Source organism: Miscanthus floridulus, chromosome 5 (assembly GCF_019320115.1).
Source record: "Miscanthus floridulus cultivar M001 chromosome 5, ASM1932011v1, whole genome shotgun sequence".
In the NCBI taxonomy this organism is placed as follows: Eukaryota; Viridiplantae; Streptophyta; class Magnoliopsida; order Poales; family Poaceae; genus Miscanthus; species Miscanthus floridulus.
The window spans coordinates 77,478,517-77,499,703 of NC_089584.1; the positions used below are offsets into that span (position 1 = coordinate 77,478,517).

Consider the following 21,187-nt stretch of genomic DNA (forward strand, 5'->3'; position numbering starts at 1 on the left):
ATCAGAATCTAGCCGTCTTGAATGGTGTGGCCGAGCAGGTCTCTCGGTCGCAGCAGCTTGGTGATCTTGGAGTGCAGGAAAATCGTCGCTCGCTCTAGATTGATCTCGGACCAAATCCACGATGAGCTAGCATTCTGTTAAGCGGTCTGTGACCCGATCGATGGATGCGATCAGATCATCATTTCTGATAGATCTCCTAACCTAGCGGCGGGGCGCCGGGATCAGAAATGTCGTTGTAGGTGTTGGCGCGATCGGCGCAGGGTGATCCTGCACCGCCTCTATGATCTCCTCGTTGTCGTCGAGGCTGATGATCCAGGTCATGGATCCGACCGTGAAGATCTGGCCTCGCTCGAGAAGGGCCATGGAGCTCGAAAAAGTGACCATCCAGTTTCATCACGCGCGCCTCCACCGATTCATCTACTACCGTGGGCATACTCCTTGGTAGACTACCGATCAGATTTCGTCGACAGTGCCATGGGATCAACACGCACACCCCCTACCTGGCACGCCACTATCGATGAAATTTGATCGACAGTCTACCGAGGGGTATGCCTATGGTAGTAGATGAATCGGTGGAGGTGCGCGTGAGAAAACCAGATGGTGACATAGAACGCAAGAGACTGTGATTAGACATGTTCAGACCGTCAGCTTCACATAATACCCTACGTTATGTGTCTTTTGTGAATTGTATTGTGTACGATCAAATGGAAAATGAGGGGGTCCCTACCCGCCTTATATAGCTCAGGGGTAGGATTACAGATCGGTTGTTTCTATCCTGATCGGTTTACAAGATAGGAAGTTACAGATATTATGGGATCTAGCATATCCGAGTGGGTTTACTGGATCACCGAGGATTTTTATGCAGTCTTGCTGCGAGGCACGTCGACACGACCTATGTCGTGCCTCACGCTGCGTCGTCTTATAAGCTTAGCCTCCACCAGTAGCGTGACCCATGCACAGCCTAGTGGGCTAGGCCTCCCCTGGCCGGTCGACCCATATGCATCCCTGTGGGTATCGGAGGTTATACCTCCACAGAAATATATAGCAAAAATAAAAATAATAATAATTAAACAGAAAACACAGCTAATAATATAAAATATAAAAGCGAATTTTAAGGTTTCGAGACTTGTAAGTTGGATCGAATTTATCTGTTGACCTAGTAGGACCCATCAAAGGCTCAATTGTGGGCGGCTAAGGAAGGCCAGCTAGATAACATGTCGCCCCACCCCGCCACTGCATAGTCGCTGCGCATGGAACTTCGAGGCGGAGGGCGAGGCCCCGGCGACCGGGTCCGGCGGCAGCTGCAGTCGGTGGGGCGGCTGGCAGCATACTTCGGCGGAGGATTCCTCCTCCTCTCCGCCGCCTCCTCCATAGCTTTCCGCTCCCTCCGCGCCCTCTCCGACGCGAACCAGGTGCGCGCTCGCTCCGTTCCCCACCCTCCGAAGCGCGAACCCTTTCGGTTTCTGCTGTCGTCCTGCTCCGCGCCGCGATTGACTCTAGTGTCCCGCGCTTCGTCAGAGGAAGTACGCCATGCCGTGCGGCGCCTGCGAGGGGAAGGGCACCTACGCGTGCAGGCTCTGCAGGGGCAGCGCCACCGTCGAGTGGTCTCCGATGCACGACCCGGTGTTCGTCAACCCGTGCCTCTGCCCTACCTGCGATGGGACCCGGTTACCCACCTCCGCCGTCGCTACTGCTGCTAAGTTCCTGTGATTATAAACTTATGATATGGATGTTTGCTGATTTTTTCCTGTTTTATTTATCAGGGTGCAGCGTTGCTTGAACTGCCTGGGAAATGGTTATGCTTGAAGAAGCAATGTGCTTACCTTGATCGATGAACTTTCCTCGCACGGTTAGTTTTCACTATGGTAGATGATTGTTGGAGAGTTGATATTAAGAGTCACAGTTGAACGTTAGCCATTAAACACAGGGAAACGAAGCTGTTCTTCTTGCTGTTGGGAGTGTGCTTGATGGATTGTTGAATTGAATGATTTCTGCAGGGTGCTGTTCCTATTCAAAATGAGAGATCAACGGGTGAAATGGAAGTGACATGCTTGTACACCCTTATGTGCCAGAAGTACAGATTTCAGTTGTTTGGTGAAAGATGTATCTAAGGTTGTAATGAAGCTCATTGTGGGCCATGCGTACAAGCCAAGATCATGGTGGCAAGTCATTTGCTCAATTTCTCCTATCTGTTAGTTTATGAGATAGTTCATTGCATTTCTGTAGTATGTATCTTCTTGGCCATTTTCATCCTAACCACATAGCAATGGTTTGTTTTGCCTGAACTGAAACTGAAGACTGCTAACTATCTTCTTTTTTCTACTCGCTCGTAGAATAGTCGGAACGTGTCACTGTCGGAGTGATCTGGCCAATTAATTCGAGTCTGATGTCTGTATTCTTAAGGACCTGTCATGTTGAAGGAAAATGAAAGATGCTGGGCTATACAACTAACACCGATAGTAACCTTATGCCTTCTTATCAGACTTATTCTTAGAATTTGTACAGACGACGTATTCGTCATCGTGCAAGAATAGCTTGAAGGATGGTGTCTAGTGTCCACAGAGAGAATTAATAGAGCCATTCCGTCTTCAAGATGTACAAACCTAGATGCCCTACGAATGTCATGTCTTAAACGTGCCTTCTTGCACTTCACATGAAGAGCCCCTGAGAGCATATGAACCCATGAATCGACGATATATTGCAGACACCATGAATCGACGCTATATTGTGGCCTGCAGACCATGACATGACCTCACACGGCTATGATATTCTGTTGTGGTAACAACATGACGTTAGAACCTTTCCTCTCCCATTTTTCCTAGTGCAGTTTCACTGCCTCGTGTTCCATTCAGCAAAGGGGTATAGATGTTCACACTTGTATAACTATCTGACATCACTGACATTGATGTTTTGGTCCTTCTCTGAAGGTGCAACTGATGCAATAGAAAAATTGTGCCATCATGTGCACTCCAATCTAATTCTGCTAATGCTCGCATTCCTCAGCCTGAAGGAGTTTCAGAAGTTGAGCAACAGGGGGTTTCTATAGTGCAAGTATTGCAGTTGACTGCATGCCAATCAGTGACGTGACGTCCAAAAATTATGGCTCGGATTGTTCATCGTAACCACCTTTTTGCTGTTTGCTTCAACTTGGCCTATTTTGTGAGCGGTTGCAATGATAACTGAATACGATTACAGGGTACAGGAAATCTGTTGGTCAACTGTTCTTTGTATCTGCCAAGTGTGTATGGCTCAAGATCAAATATCTTCCACCCTGAAGTATCATGTGTTCCCCGTGAAGCTTCAAATTCAAAAAATTGCAACCAGAAAGATGCCATCCAAATATCCAATGTGTGCAGCTTATCTGGAACAAAAGGTTTGCCATGTGGTTTGCAGATATACTCTAAAAGATATGTGGTTTGCAGTTGCAGAAAGCTCTTGTTTTCTTCTTTGTGGTCTACTTGCCCTGTGAACCCAATAAGCTCAAGCATGTTAGGAACATTGGTTGGTACATCGTCGTCTCTCCGGGGCTATGAACGAATTTGATGAAAACGGAGGGACGACGATGTACACCAAGAAAAGAAAGGGACGTCTGTCTCCTTGACTCCTTGTGTCCAAACCTGGAGAGGAACACACCAATAATTGCAAGAATAAAATCAGCCCACCCAAACCCAAGATGCACGCCGTGTGTGTAGATCGTGATGTCGTCTGGGTCGTATCTTGAATTCAAGCAGTAGCTGCCGCTCGTTCGATGCCGATGCCGTCAGGTCTGGTCGCTCACCGGCACTCCGTGGCTGTGCTGTCCCTTCCTTCTTCCCTTGTGCTTTCACGGAGGAGAAGTTGCATGTTGCTACGCCGGAAAAAAAGGGCTCGCCGGAAGGGAATAAGACATGGAACGGTCCCCCTTTGGACTTTAGATGAGGAGGAGGAATCGTTGGGTTGGGTGGCAGGGACACCGGAATCCCACTCCGGCAGTCCGGCCCACCGGGCACCGGCATGTCTGGTGGTTTCTCTGCTCTGCTCGTTCCGCGCGTGGTCAACTTCGCGCTATGGACGGACGGCTATCCTTCCGCCCGGGCTTGCTTCCCCGAGCCATCCGAGACGCGCGCGATGGCTCGCCCCGGCCGGTCGGCCCGGCCGTCGCGACCCTTTGGGCTGTGGAGTTTTTGGAGGCCGCACCCTCGCTGCGCCTGCACTCTGGGCGGCCAGCTCCGGTGGGAGTCGCTGTTAAGCAGTGAGTGCCACTAGGACGCAGATGCACGCACGCGGCGCATCGTCCGTCTGTCCCTTCGTTAATTTCGCGTTTCAATCAATGAGCCACGAACACGCGTACGCGACGCACGCGTGAGACACGAGGCTGATGGTGGCTCGCCCCAGTCGTCACGCCGACGGCGAACGGCCGGGAACGCACACGAGCAGGAGATGGAGCATGCATGGGACATTTCCTGTAGGCGGTGGGGCGGGCCGGGGCGGACCCCGCGAGCTCTGCAGGCAGGGACGACAACGAGGAAAGTTGCGAGCGCATGGTTGCTTGGGGCCGGGGCCTACTGCGCCACTCTTTCTGTGAGCGTCCTGTGCTGATTGACTCCTAGGGATCTTTGGTCACACGCGCTTGAGAGATTGAGGAGGATCGTCGGTCCGATCGTGTGTTCCTGACGGGCGGCGGTCTACGGGCTCCAGCCACCAGAACTGCCGCCGCGTACGCCTCCTGTGCCGCGCCCGGCGCCCACGCTATGAAATCTGCCGACACACACACACCACACCAGAATCTCACTGATGATATGGCCGGCCACCAAGATTGGCTCCGCGTGCCTTTCCCCGATCGCCCTTCTTCGTTCGCCCCCCATTCGTCCCATCCCAATCCCACCATGCCACGCAGAAGGAAAGAAAGCTCCCGGAATCTCATCATCATTCATTCAATCACGGCTGACGGCGAAACGCCTGCCTACGTCGACTCGGCTGTACCGTAGTTGACCAAAATCCGCTGAAAAATGCAATCAAAGTTGACCAAAGCTAAAAACAAAAGACACGAAGAGAGATTCATTTTTTGGCCTTTATTATAGGAAAAATACATTAGGTTTATCAAAACTTACTCTCCATGGCTTCATTACTTTCTTTATACCCATTAATTGATGTTCAGTTTAATTTACACCAAATTTGAATTTTTGTCACACTTTTGACATAAAAGTAATATTTAATATCGAGTTTGACCGTATCTATAATTCTTATAAAGCAAAACCTCACTACAATATTTTCTGAAGCCACATCATCTCAAGGCCCCACCAAGTCACTATCTCTTATAAAGCAAACCCCCACTACAAAGTCTATTTAATCCCATAGTGATCACCTTATGATCCGTCAGATCATCATCAATCGATTTCATCTTGCCGTTCCTGATGACAAGTCGTACCCACGAATTGGAACACCAGCCGCCGGTCTGTCCGTCTTCCTCCACTCACGATGGAATTGGAAAACCTCCCTGCACTTCCACGGCCCAAGATCCAATCCCTTTCAATGCACCAGATCATGAGTTTCCATTGGAGCAAACGAACAGACAATACCCTTTTCCCTTCCTTCTTCCATGTATATATAAGCATATTTTCTCATTTAGGAGAGTGTTTCAAGCGGCTAGATAGATGCAGCTACTATAAGTGATTTTTGATTGGTAAGACTTCAGTTCAATCGTGCCTCACGCAATTTGAGTGCAGGCACCCCTGCAGCCTCCTTCGGTTCATGGCCCTTCAGCATTGCTGCCTCCGTTTGTTTCTAACCGTAGTTGTGCCTTCGAGTTTGCCCCGTCTCCCATGTACTGTATTGTTTGTGTTGCTGTGGTCACCCATGTATGCAATCTTTTCTCCTTTTTTTTTTTCCCTTTCCCTTTCTTTATGTTTAGATGATTCACTACCAGATTGATGGAGCAATTGAGTGCAAGGCTGCCAAAATTGCCTGTTCATGTGTGTGGTTCCGATCCCTGGCTGCTCCACATACACTTCAATTAGTTTTTGGATTGGATTTATCTATCGTTGTGATTAAGCTATTGTATTTCCTTCTCACCTTGATTTACTTGCATGGTGTGGTCTTTCCTTCCTTTCGATTCGATTTCCTTCAAAGCCCATCAACATTTCGAACGGTGTGGTACTTAGAATGCTTAAGTATAATCCTCCCTCTCTCATGTACATGTTACCTAGATGTCCAGTTACTGTGCTAAGTTCAAATGACAACATGATGAATTCTTAGTGTTCTATGAAAAACGCTTCAGAGAAATTCCACGATCATATACTCATCACTGGAAGACTCCCTTTCCCTGTAACGATTTGAGGTAGATGTATATTAAAGTTACTGTTTCAGAGACACCTTTTTTGCCTCTGTACTGATAGTGTAATCAAATCCTATTCTTCTAATTATTATGTGACCTTTTGGTGTCCGAGAATAGATTGCCTCCTGTCATGCTCCAAACTAATAAAAGTGAATATACGTCATCATGGTTGCACATTGTGGAATGGAAAATAAATGGTGCTTTTGGCAGATGTTTAAACAATCAACCCCTGAACTATTTACCAATTCCAGATTTGAATATCAATAATCTGTCCATCTCTTTAACAGTTATAGCTTTGCAGGTAAGCGCACTATTACCATCTAGATTCTGCTATTCTTTTTTTTCCATTGTTTCGTTTTTGCAAAATATTCCTGCGATTTGACAACTGGCCATCCAAGCACTTTTATTTCACAAGCTTTCATGCACCTTTTTTGTCATAAGGTTTACATTAATCATTAACTCTTACATATTATTATTATTGAAATGAAATTTACCGAGCATTAGTTATATTCACTTTCATATTTTTTTTTGGCTTCGTTCATTCATAAAAAACTACTTCTTAAATTCCTGCAGCAACGCGCAGGGAATCTATCTGGTTTAGTTGAGAATTGAGTCTAATCTTAATTGTTAAGTTTGAGTCATTCAGCGTCACATGTAAGAATTTAGCAATAGAGCACATAAAAATCATTGCAGTGTTTTCTTAAGTTGCGAACCCACTATTTACCATACGCTTAACATCCTTGGTGTCACACGCTCGAGCCGACAAATCGAGGGGCGAAGGTTAGGTCTTCCTTGAGCCACTAGGATCTCGGGAGAATGGGTCCCATCACTACTACAGATTGATTTATCACTGTCGCCACTTTCACTGCCGTAGCGATAGAAGCGACGGTGTGATACTTACACCGTCGGTTGGAACGATAGCGATGCCTCCTAGGACTAAAACCGACAGTTCAAACTTCTACCACCGTCGGGTTAATGATAGATGCGACAGTGGTATTAGGGTTGCATTTCATTCGTCGCATGAAAAGCCGGGCTGGCTGGGATACGCATTTTGCCCGTCGGCTCTAAAGTAGCGTTTGGTCAACCGACGGTAAATTCAGCGTGAGTGTTGAATTGCCTCAACTTCTAAGGCCGTCAAATCACCATTACTTCCACCGCCTGAAGCCTAAGAGCCACGTGCCCATTGCTCTACATATCCTTCAGACCCGGTGCCCTCTGAAACGACCCCTTTTGTTCATCCATCATCCTTTTCTCTTTCAATCTATAAGAAAATGTCGGACAGACCCATCAAGTTTCCAAATAGCCCGTCGTCCAACGAGGACGAATTGTCTTCCCACCACTCCTCCGAGGAGAACATCTCCTTCGACGATGGGATGTCTGATTATAGTCCTCCGTGGAGCTCCAAGAAGGAGGACCCGGAGGAAGAGGACGAGGAGGATGAGGATGAGGACGACGCCGACGTCGACGCCGAAGACGACGACGACTTCGATGATGACTCCGACGACGACTCCGAATCCGACTTCATCTTGCCTCGCCTTCTCCCAAGCGAGCGAGGATTAATTAGTTTATAATTAGTATAAGTAGTTTCAATAGTTTAGGTTATTTATTATGCTTCTGGACGAGTACAATCATATATTCATCCAAATTGTATCTATATGTTAGATATATATAATCAATCAATGAAAAAAATTCTATTCATGTGGATTTGATCTCTTCAATGACACCCTTTTTATATGCAATGCAAAGCAAGTTCTTTCCAATACTATTTCCAAATGCCAGTGCATGGATTTGATCTCTCAACGAATGTTTTTTAATTTTTCTGTATATTTGTGAATGAAAAGGGAAAAACTGTCATGTACGGTTGTGGTTGTTTACAGAGCATCTAAAAGTAGTTTAATCGCTGACAATCGCCGTATTATAGCATTGGATTAGCGTGGCAATGGTCGGCTTAATACGAACACTATTTAACTTATCTTGTGTCGTCTGTTCTCGCTGTCGATCAATCTGGACCGTCCGTTTGGCAACAAACCTAGAAGCACCCGGCCCATTCCCAACTCTCTTCGGGTCCTGTTGGCGCCTTGGCGGCGGTTAAACCAACTAAAAAATCCCAATACGAATTAGTTCCCCCCACCCGTTGTTGCTTCATCTTTATTCTCCCCACCCGTTGCTTCATCTTCATTTTGACCCATCGCTTTGTACTTGCCCTGCCTCGAGCACCTTGCATTGTCGTCGTGGACAACGCCCCGTGAAGGTTAGATGGATTCGGTCACCCCGCTTGTTTGCATTTGGTTCCAATTGGTTTTGGGTTCGGTATCAGTTTTGTTCATATTAGGAATTTCTTCATTGCAACAGATGTCTTACTTCGAAAGAAGCCATTTCAATGCGAGCAATCTTGCATTTTGGCAGCTAGGGGTGGCACCAGGACCCCAGATGATGTTGTTTGCTACTTAGGGATGGAGCATTCACCCAGACCGAATGTTGATTATTGAAGCCGCTGTTCGTCACCTTCTTGGACCACAAAATTTGACAAGAATCGTTCAAGACCCTGTTTGTGGAGAGATTTTTGTGCTTTGCAGGACTAGATAGGAAGTAGACATACTTTATAGATACAATGTGTCCGTGGACGGAGATGCTGTCATCTTCGCTATGGTTCACTACCTCCAACTTTCGGGACCTCATCAACCAATTGAGTACCTTAGCAACTGCCTACCCATCCGACATTAAGTCTTAGAATTTGTGAAACTTTTATGTTAATGAAGTTTATATGTACTGATGAAACCTCTGGATTAGTATGTATGAGTACTGCATAATCGTTGAACTATTACTTTAGTTGAACTATTAATTGAATCAGTTGGTCTTGATTGTGGTCCATGTGTACACCTCTATGTAAGCACAGAGGATCCAAAACATGCCTTCTTCTATAGGCGGATAGTACCCTGAACCAATGGTGACACAATATTTCATCTTGGCGGGAGTGCGAAGGTTTTGAAGGATGTTTTGGTGCCTTGGCGAGAGGCAAAAGCGTAGACAAAAGACCTGGGCCGACCTCTTTCACTCAGAATGTGCAACACTTTGAACCCTGACTGCTCCATGGTTGCATCTAGCTCCAACTCCTCCCAGTGGTCGGCATCCTCCTAGGGCACCATCATGAGAAGAACACCGGCTTCCAACGGAGGAGGATATAATGGGAAGGGGCCGCCTATCCCGTGTCATGTCGAGAACCACCCCTACGCATACCAGCCACCACTTTTGTGTCACTGCGGCTTGAAGACACCTTGGTGGATTTCGTTGAGTGATGGAAACCCAGGACGTCGATACCACAGATGCTGCAAAGCAAATAATGTAACTCGATTTCTTTCTTGTTCATTCTATTTTTGCAATGCAAATGCTAAAATCCCGCTGTACTTATGGTAATTTGGTTTTTTATAGCCCGACTTAGATTGTAGGTTCTTTAAGTGGCATGATCCCCAGTATAGAAAATTTCTAATGACTTTGATTTTGGATTTACATAACAAGATTTGGGAGCTAAAGGCGGAGGGCAATGTTACAACAAATGAAGAACATCTGCAAGAGGAGGAAGAAATTATGCCATAGATTGAAAAAATGGCCAGGGCTCCAACGAAGATGATGGAAGATTTTGTACCTTTGAGAAACAAATATGCTTCTTGTTCTAGTTTCACCTATTTTGTACTAACCTTAGTTCTTGGTATGTTCATTGGCAAGTTGCTTAGTTCACTGCAGTAGATTCAAGTATCAATTTATGTATCGGATTGAAATCTGTCACTTTTGTACAACTATTGTTGAACTAAATACAAAGTGATTAACCAAATGTTCAATTTCATGAACTATAAATGATAGTAGATCCAAGTATCAATTGATGTGTTAGACTAAAATATGTCACTTTTATACAACTATTGTGGAACTAAATGCAAGGTGATTAACTAGGTGTTTAATTTATTGAATTGTAAACTATAGTAGATCTAAGTATCAATTGATGTATTGGAGGCATCCTACTTCCCTGGACACTAGGCCCTGGTACAGGGGCAACCAATTTATTGAACCGTATATACACTCTTCTATGATCTTACCACACCTTCCTCCCATTCATTCCCCACTCTGCTCCCTTGCTCTGCTTCACCCTGCTAGCGTTGGACGAAAGGCAGCCTCTTGCGTGCTCACTGCTCCTTCACCTCCAACCTCACCGACGCACAAATCTTCAGCGTGCCGTCCCTACTTCTTTACTCCATCCAGATCTAAGGTAATTGTACTGGATCTGCTCCTTCACCGGATTCTATATTCCTTTGTATTGCTCTCTCATGCTCTCTGCTCCTTCACCTCCAACCTAGCTACAGTATTTTGTTGGATCTACAGATGAAAATGCATCTTCTCGTTCTGGAGTTTGTGGCCTTATATATCTATGAAGTGTAGCTTGTGAGCCTTATTGTCCTTAGTATTGGTTCACTGAGTTATTACTTTGTGAACAAAGTCGATGAGCTAAATGAAAGTGTACTAATGGATGTTGATAGGATTGTAGTGGTCAAGGCTCGGGATGACATGGAGATTGCTAATGATCCTGTGGAGGTCCACAACGATGTGCAGTATCTTATGGAGATTCACAATGATCCCATGGAGGTCGACTAGGATCTATAGGAGAATGATTAATTATACAACCAATGATGTGCATATGAAAGTCTTTTTACTTTTGCATAGTGTCGGCCTAATTAGTATCTACATTTTAGCTTTTGGCATGCTCGCTAGCTTGGTAGTGTCCACCTACTTATTCGGTATGAATGTACAGAACTTAAGTTGGATTCCTTTCAATCCGAGAGTACTGGCATTGTGCTTTCCTTATGTTTTCTAAGTGCGTGTTTTGGCTTTCTTTCAATGTAAATCTATGTGCCTTATTATTCACCATCGAACTCAAGTTGGCTTCTTTCAATCTGAGTACTAGAATTGTGCTTTTCTTAGTTTTCTAAGTGCGCAATTTTGCTTTGTTTAAATGCCAAACATTAAGATTGTGTGCATTAGTGTTCATCACCGTATCATACATAGGTCTCCAGGTAGTAATAGGACCTAGCCACTAGTGATGGTACTATGCATTCACCGCCGCTTAGTTGCAAAATTTCTAATCCCGCATTTAAACCCTCCCGCATGGAACTAATGAAAGTTTGATTCCCGCGTGCCTTAAAACTTACACAGAGAGCAAGCAACCCCTACTCCAACATCCCCTGCACCCCGCCGCCACCTGCCCTCCCCCCACACACATAGTTTTTTCTTTTCCTCATTGCTACTGTTCGTCATTGCCGCTCCTACTCATCAGCACTGCTTAGCTCTTGCTCCACGCTGGTGCACATCGTCAGATTGCCCGCACAGATCCACCGATGAATGAGCTGCTGCTGTCACTGGCGTCGCCACTCGTGCTCACCATCACTAGATCCAAAGGGAAGTGTAATAAGGCCTTACTTGCATCGCCGTCCCTTCTCCTCGAAACTCATCTCCTTACTAATGTTTATTGATGCAATTCCACAGCAGGGTGGCCTCATCTCTTTGGCTGGTGGTGTCCTTCTAGATGAAGGAGGCCCCCAACATGAGGAATGTAGTGGACAACCTCTCAGACGATGTGCTTGATGACATCTTTTGCTACCTCCCCGCTCGATCTTTGTGCTGTTGCAAGTGTGTCTGTCGCTCCTAGAAGCACGTCATCACCGACTCCTATCAACGTGAAAGGTTTTACAGACTGTCGTCGGCTTTTTCTATGGCAGCTGGTGGAAGGGCAATTGCCACTTCACCAGCATCACCGATGAATGACCCTTCTTGTCCTTCCCCCTTAAAAAGTCCTAGTCTTAGATTGTTGCAGCAGCCTCGTCCTTTGCTGGTATGCGGAGCCTAATGGAGTACGTCGCTATGCTATCTATAATCCGGTGACCTACAAATGGCATGTACTGTTGTGTAGCATGCGTTCTGTTGGTCAGGCTCATTTAGGTTTTGACCCAATGTCCTTGCACTTCCATATGATTGTATTTGTTGAGGTGGAGTGTGCGTGCGTAGGTGTGGAGATCTACTCATCTAAAACTGCAGCATGGATCTTTAAGAAATCTGAATGGGGCAAGGGTTGTATTGTTCTACGTTCAATATCGAGAAGTGTTTTTCTTAATGGTTTTATGCACATGGTTGAGTACTATGCGATAGTTGCTGTGGATATGGTGGAAAAGACATGGAGGACAATTCGTAAACCAGGTGGTGTTGAAATGTCCATCCATCAAGCTCAGGGTCACCTGTGTGTATGCTATGCTAATTTTCGCAATAGGTCTTGGCTTTTAGTGTGGATACTTGAAGACTATGGTACTGATAACTAGAGTTTGAAGCATGTTGTGGACACGGAGGAACTGTTCGAACACATGACTATTAAAGTTGGTTCTGAGCTTTGTGATAAGAAGTATAGAGTGATTACAATTTACCTAGAATGAAATTTCATTTTCTTTGTTGGGAAGTGTAAAAGAACTGACCAATTATACGAAATTAAGTAAGAAAATCACCCGCCAGAGCAGACGATTTAGCCAACTTAAGCCTATATAACCCGGTAGTCCATGAAATCATGAAGGATTTCAAACCAACTCACATACTAGCCAAGACGTAATAAGTTTAGCGGTCACCATCACATATTACATAAAAGTTCGCATCACAGGTACATTAGAGTTTAAACATAGTTATTACAAAACGAGTTCAAATAGAAGTAGCGGAAGCCATTTGTTCAAAACCACACATACACTCACACGGAGTTCAAATACAGTGCTAGCTAATGATCATCTCCAACAAAAGCATCAGACAAGATGTAAGGAATGACCATGCCCATGGTCCTAAGCATCACCCATCGCAGGATAAAGGCAGTTGATACAGTAGCTGTAATACATCTACCCATCTGCAACAAGTGGGAATAAAACCCTGAGTACGAGAAGGTACTCAGCTAGACTTACCCGACATAACCGAAAATAACATGACACCAAGGATTATGAAGGGCTTTATAGTAGGGTAGCTGACTCATTTGCAAAAAGAGGCATTTTTAGTATTTCAAGAACCTTTCCAAAAGCATTATTGTCAAGTTAATTATTATTAACCTATCGACTACATTTGCACCTATACTAGAGCAAGCATGTGATTAAGCAAATAATGATAACCAATGATCATTAACAACTTTCATAATGTCATGTTCATTATAACTGTCCAAGAGTTCCATCAACATTACTATGATGAAGTCACTCAAGTCAAGTGCTCACTATTTAGGAGCGATGGCGATTCGAATCGATTCCTAACCAGCTGGTGATTTATTCCTTACACAAACCTCACTCACCCGCTAAAGTGAGGTATCGGTCACCGAGTCAACTATCCAGGAAAATCTCAAGTTTGCTAGGAACCACATGTACCTGGGGGCCGACCGACTGCCTTTCGGTCTTATCATCGCGCCCCATGTCCTACCACACCTGCTTCGGTACAGTGTGCTGCGGGCAATCTACTCGGCCCGAATAATCTCCCAGCTTCGTGGTCGAAAGGTACTTTATTCGGCCAGCTAAATGTAAGGCATGCGTTCAACATGACTCGAGGCCCAACAACGGTCGATCCTTAATTGACACAGACGGAAAGCACTACAGTCCAAAACTCTATAAGTCTTCATCCGGTCTCAACTTCAATTAACACTTAGTTATACCATGACTACATAGTTATCCAAGCAGATCTAGGTAACCACCTATAGCTCGCAGGTGACAGGAAATCACTCAACTTCTATCGGTCTAAACCAGCTAAGCATTGACTCGACTACGGATACCAGGGTAACAAAGATATAGTAAAACAAAGGTAGACAAGGTATAATGCAGCAATGGTTGCAAACAACTCCTGAACGTAATGCATCAATTAAAATAAAGCATTAATTAATAATCACAAACCGGGGAGAAAAATGCTCTGGGGCTTGCCTCTCTCGATGGAGCTCGGGCAATGATCAGGGCACTCCGGAAGTTCCTCAACGTCCTCCTCGTCTACTTCGGTCACTTCTTGCGGCTGCACCTCGAGCTGCTCCTTGGGCTCCTCGGGTATGATGACCGGGCTCTCGGTTTGCGATCATGCATGATGCAGGTGCGTAAGTGCTTATGCAAAAGGTGCATCGGATGAAATGAACATAATGAATATGCTTGCATGCAAGGTAGTCAACATCATCCAAGAACATGTACTACAAGCACATGTCATCTACTGCATTCTCTTCTACTACTAATATGCTAAGTCAACACATCTCATTAAATGCTTCAAAGATACATCAAAGCTTCACTAATTTCTTAATCATGCATAAAGCAACATTTGATTAAACCCTAATTAATAATAGGTTTGAATAGCAACATCTATTTTATAGCATAGAAAAATCTTAGAAAATTACCATAGAACAGTACTACCCTAAGTAGTCTACAATCAGATTTTTATGGCATTTGGATAAGTGGAATAGCCTACACAAAAATGACAAGCTTGGACCTAATTATGAACATGAAAATACTTTGTATTATGAAAAGTGTCAAACAACAGATCTAATATTTTTCCTATATTCTACACAGTAAATAATCACTGCACAAAAATTATCACATGCATGTTTTATTCAAATTTTGCTCTCTAGCAAAAATAACAAAAATCAGCCATTAAAGGCACTTGAACTACACCTCATAATTTTTCTATAGGACATGCATGGCATATATTTTTCCTAGGAAGTACATTACACAAGAAGAGTAAAAAACTTAGAATTCATATTTTCCTGATCTTTCTATGATTTATTATGCCTTTCTCAAGAAATCAGCAATTTCAACGATTAAATAAAACTCCACAGAAAAGTGTCACCAAACTGACATGCAATATTTTTAAACCCTAGATCTAGTCATGAGGATCACAACAAAATTTATTTCACCATTTTTGGAGAAAAAATGAGTACACAAACATTTTCCAAAGTATTTCTCTTCCCAAATAATAAAAGAAAAACCGAAAACATTTTTCCTATTACTACTGGGCCGGCCCATGAGAACGACTGGCCCACGGCTGCTTTCGGCCTGAGTAATCGAGCGAAGGGAAGGGGTGATGGCCTGGCTCGGGGCTTTGGCCCAAGGCCGACCTGGCCCAGCAAGGGCCGAGGCGAGACGGCCATGCCACGCCACGCCGGCGTTCTAGGCGCCATGGCGGTGCGGCCGCTGCCAGCGGGCCGACGGCCGTTGCCGACCATGACCAGGCAAGAAGGAACACGCGCTGGGTCTACAAGGAGATGGCGAACATGAGCAGGTGACTCAAGGGGATAGAGAAGGGACAGAGAAGCCCTTTCCACGGCGAGGTCAAGTGCGGCGGCGCCATGACCGACAGCGGCGAAACCGCTCAAGGTAGCTTTACCTTGCTCAAACTGTGACCCTACAGCGAGCACCGGGTGTCGAAGAGCGAGGTGGAGTGGCGTGTGCACGATTGCGGGCGACGGTAGACCACCGGCGGCCAATTTTGCCGACGGAGCTACGGTGGTGAGGGAAAGATGCAGCGTGGGAGTTGCTGCTGCTGCTGCGCTGCGGCGGGTGGAGTGAAAAGGGAAGTGGAGGAGTGAGGAGGAGTGCAGCGCGGTCGGCAGGTGAAGGCGAGTGCGTGGAGGGCAGGGCAGGCCGGCTGTGACGCGCAGCGAGCTTCGTCGGCGCATGGCGGCCATGCGGCGTGCGCGCCCTGGCGCGTTCGGGTGAGTGCGCGGCGACGGGCGCGGCGCGCGGGAACGGGCGTGGCTCGGCGCTGAGACAGGCCGGGCGAGTGAGCTGGGCCAAGGCGAAGGCGTGGGCGTGGTGAGGAGCACTGGGCCGGCTTCGGCTGATGGGCCAGAAGTGAGGCGGTGGCCCGTTAAATGAGATAAACATTTTCCAAATTCAAATTTCTAATGAATTTTCAAATATCAGTTTTCAAGTACTATTTTGAGCAAGAAAATGACTTCTTTTGAAAATGGCCCAAAAATAAAAGTTGTTCCATTTTTCAAGATCTACAACTTTGCTTTTATGATCAAAGTCCAATTCCAAATAGATTTTGAATTACAAAATAAAATCAATATTAACTCAAAACCCTCATTTTGAAGAATTATTTTTAAAGGCAAAATTTGGTAAAATTTAAATATGAACTTCGCTCCAAATTGTATCCTAAATATTTATAAGCTATCTTAGTGATCAAAACAAGAAATCATGGCATCCAAACATGAGCATGGCATTTCACATTGTTTTAAACATAATGAATTCCAATCAACTTAAGCACCATATGAAATGATACTTCATTTCTTTCGAAATGAAGGGCATGAATGATGCTTATGCATGAGGTGATGATGATTATGCCCATGGGATGAAATGGTAATACACGCTTAACACCAAGGTGTTATAGCCCTCCCCCCTTATAAAAATCTCGTCTCGAGATTTGGGTTACGAACCATTTGTTATAAAAATCTTCATAATTTTTTTGTAGATATTCCCCCGTTTCCCAAGTTGCATTTCCCTCATCATGATGATTCCACTGTATCTTGTATGTTTTCACCACACTATTCTGAGTAGCATGTTCTTTAGTGTCTAACACACGGACCGGTTGCTCACAATACACCAAATCTGATTTGAGTTTGATGCCCCGAGGTTCTATTCTTTCCTCCGGAACACGCAAACACTTCTTGAGTTGTGATACATGGAAAACTAGAAAGATGGTACTCATTGTCTCAGGTAACTCTATCTTATAAGCTACTGGACCTCTCTTTTCTAAGATCTTGTATGGTCCTACGAATCTAGCAGCAAGCTTTCTTCAGACTCCAAACCGTTTCTTCTTCATTGGCGTGACCTTTAGATAAACATAGTCACCAACTTCAAACACAAGGGGTCTCCTTCTTCTATCTACATAACTTTTTTGATGTGATTGGGCTGCCTTCATATTTTGTTGAATAATATAAACTTTCTTCTCAGCCTCTTCTACAAAGTCAATGCCATAATACCTTCTTTCTCTTGGCTTGACCCAATTCAGTGGTGTTCTACATTTTCTACCATATAAAGCTTCGAATGGAGCCATCTTGATGCTTTCTTGATAACTATTATTGTAAGCAAACTCAGCTAATGGTAACCATGACTCCCATGAACCCCTAGAAGACAACACACATGCTCTTAACATATCTTCTAGAACAGCATTCACTCGTTCAGTCTGACCATCTGTCTGAGGATAATAAGCGGTACTACGAATCAAACTAGTTCTCAAGCCTTTGTGCAAATGTTCCCAAAAGTGAGCCGTGAACTATGGCCCTCTATCAGATACTATAGTCTTTGGTATACCATGCAACCTCACAATTTCTGCAATATACTTCTCGGCATATTGAGGTGGTCGATAATTTGTCTGGACAGGTAAGAAATGAGCAGTCTTGGTAAGACAATCCACAATCACCCAAATCGAATCATGTCCCTTTTGAGTAGTGGGCAAACCCAAGATAAAATCCATACTTATATCATCCCAATTCCAACTAGGTACGGACAAAGGTTGCAACAAACCGGCAGGTTTCATATGAATAGCTTTCACTCTACAACACGTGTCACATCTGGCAACATCTTACTACTTCCCAGATGGATAGATAGCTTAGAAAGGTGAGCTTCATCCATGAGTTTATTTCTAAGCTCTCGATCCTTGGGAACCACAAGACGGTCATCAAACCACAACACGCCCTGTTCATCCACTCTAAAGTGCTTAGATGGCTTTTCTTTTATTTTCTCTTTGATGTGGAATATTCCCTTATCTGTTTTCTGGCCTTCTATTATCTAACTCTCTAAAGAGCAACTAATTTGAATACTATGTAACACAGTAGGATGCATCAGATCGAACCCATCTTCAAGTAATGGCTGCACATTCAAGTAATGTGACTTTCTACTCAAAGCATCTGCCACTACATTGGCCTTTTCCAGGATGATACTGCATATTCAAGTTATAATCTTTGATCAATTCTAACCATCTTCATTGTCTCATGTTTCAGCTCTGGTTGGGTAAAGATGTATTTAAGACTCTTGTGATCTGTGAAAATATTGCACACATTACCAAGTAGATAATGTCTCCAAATTTTTAGGGCATGCACAACTGTAGCAAGTTCAAGATCATGTGTCGAATAGTTGACCTCATGCTTTCTCAACTAACATGAGGCATAAGCAATGACTCTTCTTGCATAAGAACATAGCCCAATCCAGTTTTCGATGCGTCGCAAAACACATCAAATGGTTTCTCGATGTCTGGTTGTGCTAGAATAGGAGCAGTGGTCAACAGTTTCCATAAGGTGTGGAAAGCTGCTTCACACTCCTCTGTCCACATGAACTTGTGATCTTTCTATAGCAGACTTGTCATTGGCTTGGCAATCTTCGAGAAGTCTGGTATAAAATGACGATAGTAACCGGCTAATCCTAAGAAACTTCTAACCTCAGGAACTGTGGTCGGTGCCTTCCAATCCATAACCTCTTGCACCTTACTTAGATCGATTGAAACTCTATTTTCTGACAGAATGTGACCAAGGAAAGGAAACTTTCTTCAACCAGAATTCACACTTGCTAAACTTAGCATACAGCTTATGATCTCTAAGTCTGGTCAAGACAATTCTCAGATGCTCTTCATGATCCTTCTTGTTCTCGGAGTACACCAGAATGTCATCAATGAACACAACCACGAACTTATCCAATTCTGGCATGAAAACTGTATTCATTAGAAACATAAGTATGCAGGAGCATTTGTCAAGCCAAAGGACATGACAAGATACTCATACAACCCGTATCTAATGGAAAATGCGGTTTTTGGTATATCTTGGGGCCTAATCTTGATCTAATGATAACCAGATCTCAATCTATCTTGGAGAACACCTTAGCCTTGGCTAACTGGTCAAATAAAACATCAATATGAGACAAGGGATACTTATTCTTTATGGTTACAGCGTTAAGTGCCTGTAATCCACGCACATTCTCAATGTGCCCTCTTTCTTCTTCTTCACAAACAAGGCGGGACATCCCCATTCAGACTTGCTTGGCCGGATAAACCCCTTTTTCGATAACTCTTCTAGTTACTTCTTCAGCTCAACTAATTCATTTGGAGGCATTCGATAGGGTCTCCTTGAAATCAGAGCTGTTCCAAGGATTAACTCAATTCCAAACTCAATATCCCTATCTGGCGGAAGACTGGGTAACTCGTCTGGTAATACATTTGGAAACTCACACACTACCAGAATCTAATGAATAGGAATAACTTTAGTAGCACATGTCACACTTATAAGGTCTGTTCTCCGAGGCAATGGTACTTGGAAAGTACCCTCACCTAGGGGATCCTTAAGGGTAAGTACCCGACTTCCTGTATCTATAACTGCTCCCCAATCCTTCATCCAATTCATCCCTATAATGACATCTAGAACTAGTCTAGGCATAACTATCAAGTTTACTCAAAACTTTCTGCTACCTAATTCAAGGGTTGCCCCTCGAACCATCCGATTGGTCAAAACATCAGCCCCCGCTGAACTTATACGGTAACCATAACCCAATTCTATGCATAGTTGTTCATGTTTCCGTGCAAATGCTTGACTCATAAAAGAATGTGATGATCCAGAATCAAATAGAACAACTACAGGGTGTTGGTTGATAGGAAACTTACCAGCGGTTATGGGCTCTCCCTCAGGAATCTCATCCACAGTCGTACTATGCACCCGAGCAGTATAGGTCTGCTTCTTCTTCTTGGGTGGATAGGGACAGAACCTAGAGAAGTGGCCGGGTTGATCACAATTGTAGCAGGGTCCCCTTACTGTACCAGCAGATCCCACAGCTCCCTTGGAACTGCCCTGTATCGCAGTTGCGGCTGCCTTGTTGGACTGCACTGCCATCTTGTAAGGCTTCTGTGGTCCCCTAAAATTCTGACCTCTCTGCTAAGGTGGCCTGAACCTAGCGCCAGGTGTAGATGGACGATAGGGAGGATGACCTCCTATAGGTGCTCTTGCTTGGGACGGACCACCTTCTAGTGCTCTCTTGCGAGTCTTGGCTACAGTACTGGCATTATTGTTCTTTTCCTACTTTAGACAATCACTGATAAAGTCATTGAATCTGGCGCGGGTGTTGGTACCCTCATGCTTCATCATCTTTGGATTGAGTCCTCTCTTGAAACTAGCAATTCTCTTAGCATCGGTGTCAACCATGTCGGGAGCATAACGACACAAGTTGTTGAAAGCATGCAAATATTGTGTCACGATTTTGGTGCCCTGATTCAACGCCAAGAACTCTCCCAACTTCATCTCGGTCAGCCCAGGTGGAATATAAACTCCACGGAAGGCCTCAGCAAATTCTCTCCACGTAATCTAAGCATTTGGAGGGAAGGGTGTGCGATGGTGCTTCCACCACATTCCTGCTAGTCCTTGCAACTGATGTGCAGCATACTCAGTTTTCAATACCTAGTCATTTTCAACACACGAAATTTATCTTCCATAGTGTTTATCCATTCTTCAGCATTGAGTGATTCTGTTGCTTCCTTGAATATTGGCGGCCTAGTGTCCATAAAATCTTTGAAGCTGCTATACTGATTCACCCCAATGCCACCACCCTGATTGTTACCACGCTGAACATTGTTGGCGATGGTACGCAGAAAATCCTCCATGTTCTTCTGGGATTGTTCCGTGTTGCGTTGACTCCTGAGCAACTGTGTGAAGAACACCTCTGGGGTGAGCGGGGGAGGAGGTGGCAAATGCGGTTCATGGGGGGCTCATTGTTGTTGACGTGGTTTCCACCACCACCACCTGTCCCAGCACCATTAGCACCGGTCTCAGTGGCCTCATAAGTGGTACGACGAGTATTTGTCATCTGCATATTT

At 44.7% G+C, this 21,187-nt stretch overlaps 2 protein-coding genes across 3 annotated transcripts; both read left to right on the plus strand.

The window, feature by feature from the left end:
• Window positions 1-1,186: 1,186 nt before the first annotated feature.
• LOC136452395 (uncharacterized) lies at window positions 1,187-4,263 on the plus strand. Of its 2 annotated transcripts, none has more exons than XM_066453009.1 (4): window positions 1,187-1,412; window positions 1,519-1,683; window positions 1,764-1,849; window positions 1,998-4,263. In XM_066453009.1, exons 1-3 carry the CDS (start codon window positions 1,251-1,253, stop codon window positions 1,833-1,835), a joined length of 399 nt encoding a protein of 132 aa, XP_066309106.1. In that variant the 5' UTR covers window positions 1,187-1,250; the 3' UTR covers window positions 1,836-1,849; window positions 1,998-4,263. The 2 variants fall into 2 exon arrangements, with proteins under 2 accessions (XP_066309106.1, XP_066309107.1); XM_066453010.1 differs by having other exon boundaries at window positions 1,189-1,412; window positions 1,519-1,667; window positions 1,998-4,255.
• A 3,321-nt stretch (window positions 4,264-7,584) lies between these two features.
• On the plus strand, window positions 7,585-10,954 carry LOC136454793 (RNA-directed DNA methylation 4-like). The gene is made up of 2 exons (XM_066455077.1): window positions 7,585-7,858; window positions 10,800-10,954. The coding sequence occupies exons 1-2, from the start codon at window positions 7,585-7,587 to the stop codon at window positions 10,952-10,954; spliced, it is 429 nt and encodes a 142-aa protein (XP_066311174.1).
• Window positions 10,955-21,187: the final 10,233 nt, after the last annotated feature.

Bases quoted from the DNA above. Each gene is read 5' to 3' on its own strand.
- LOC136452395 (XM_066453009.1), top strand. From the start codon at position 1,251: ATGGAACTTCGAGGCGGAGGGCGAGGCCCCGGCGACCGGGTCCGGCGG. The intron at 1,413-1,518 runs GTGCGCGCTCGC...GCGCTTCGTCAG, and splicing joins CCCTCTCCGACGCGAACCAG to AGGAAGTACGCCATGCCGTG. The intron at 1,684-1,763 runs GTCGCTACTGCT...TTTATTTATCAG, and splicing joins CCCGGTTACCCACCTCCGCC to GGTGCAGCGTTGCTTGAACT.
- LOC136454793 (XM_066455077.1), top strand. From the start codon at position 7,585: ATGTCGGACAGACCCATCAAGTTTCCAAATAGCCCGTCGTCCAACGAG. The intron at 7,859-10,799 runs GCGAGCGAGGAT...TTGTGAACAAAG, and splicing joins CTTGCCTCGCCTTCTCCCAA to TCGATGAGCTAAATGAAAGT.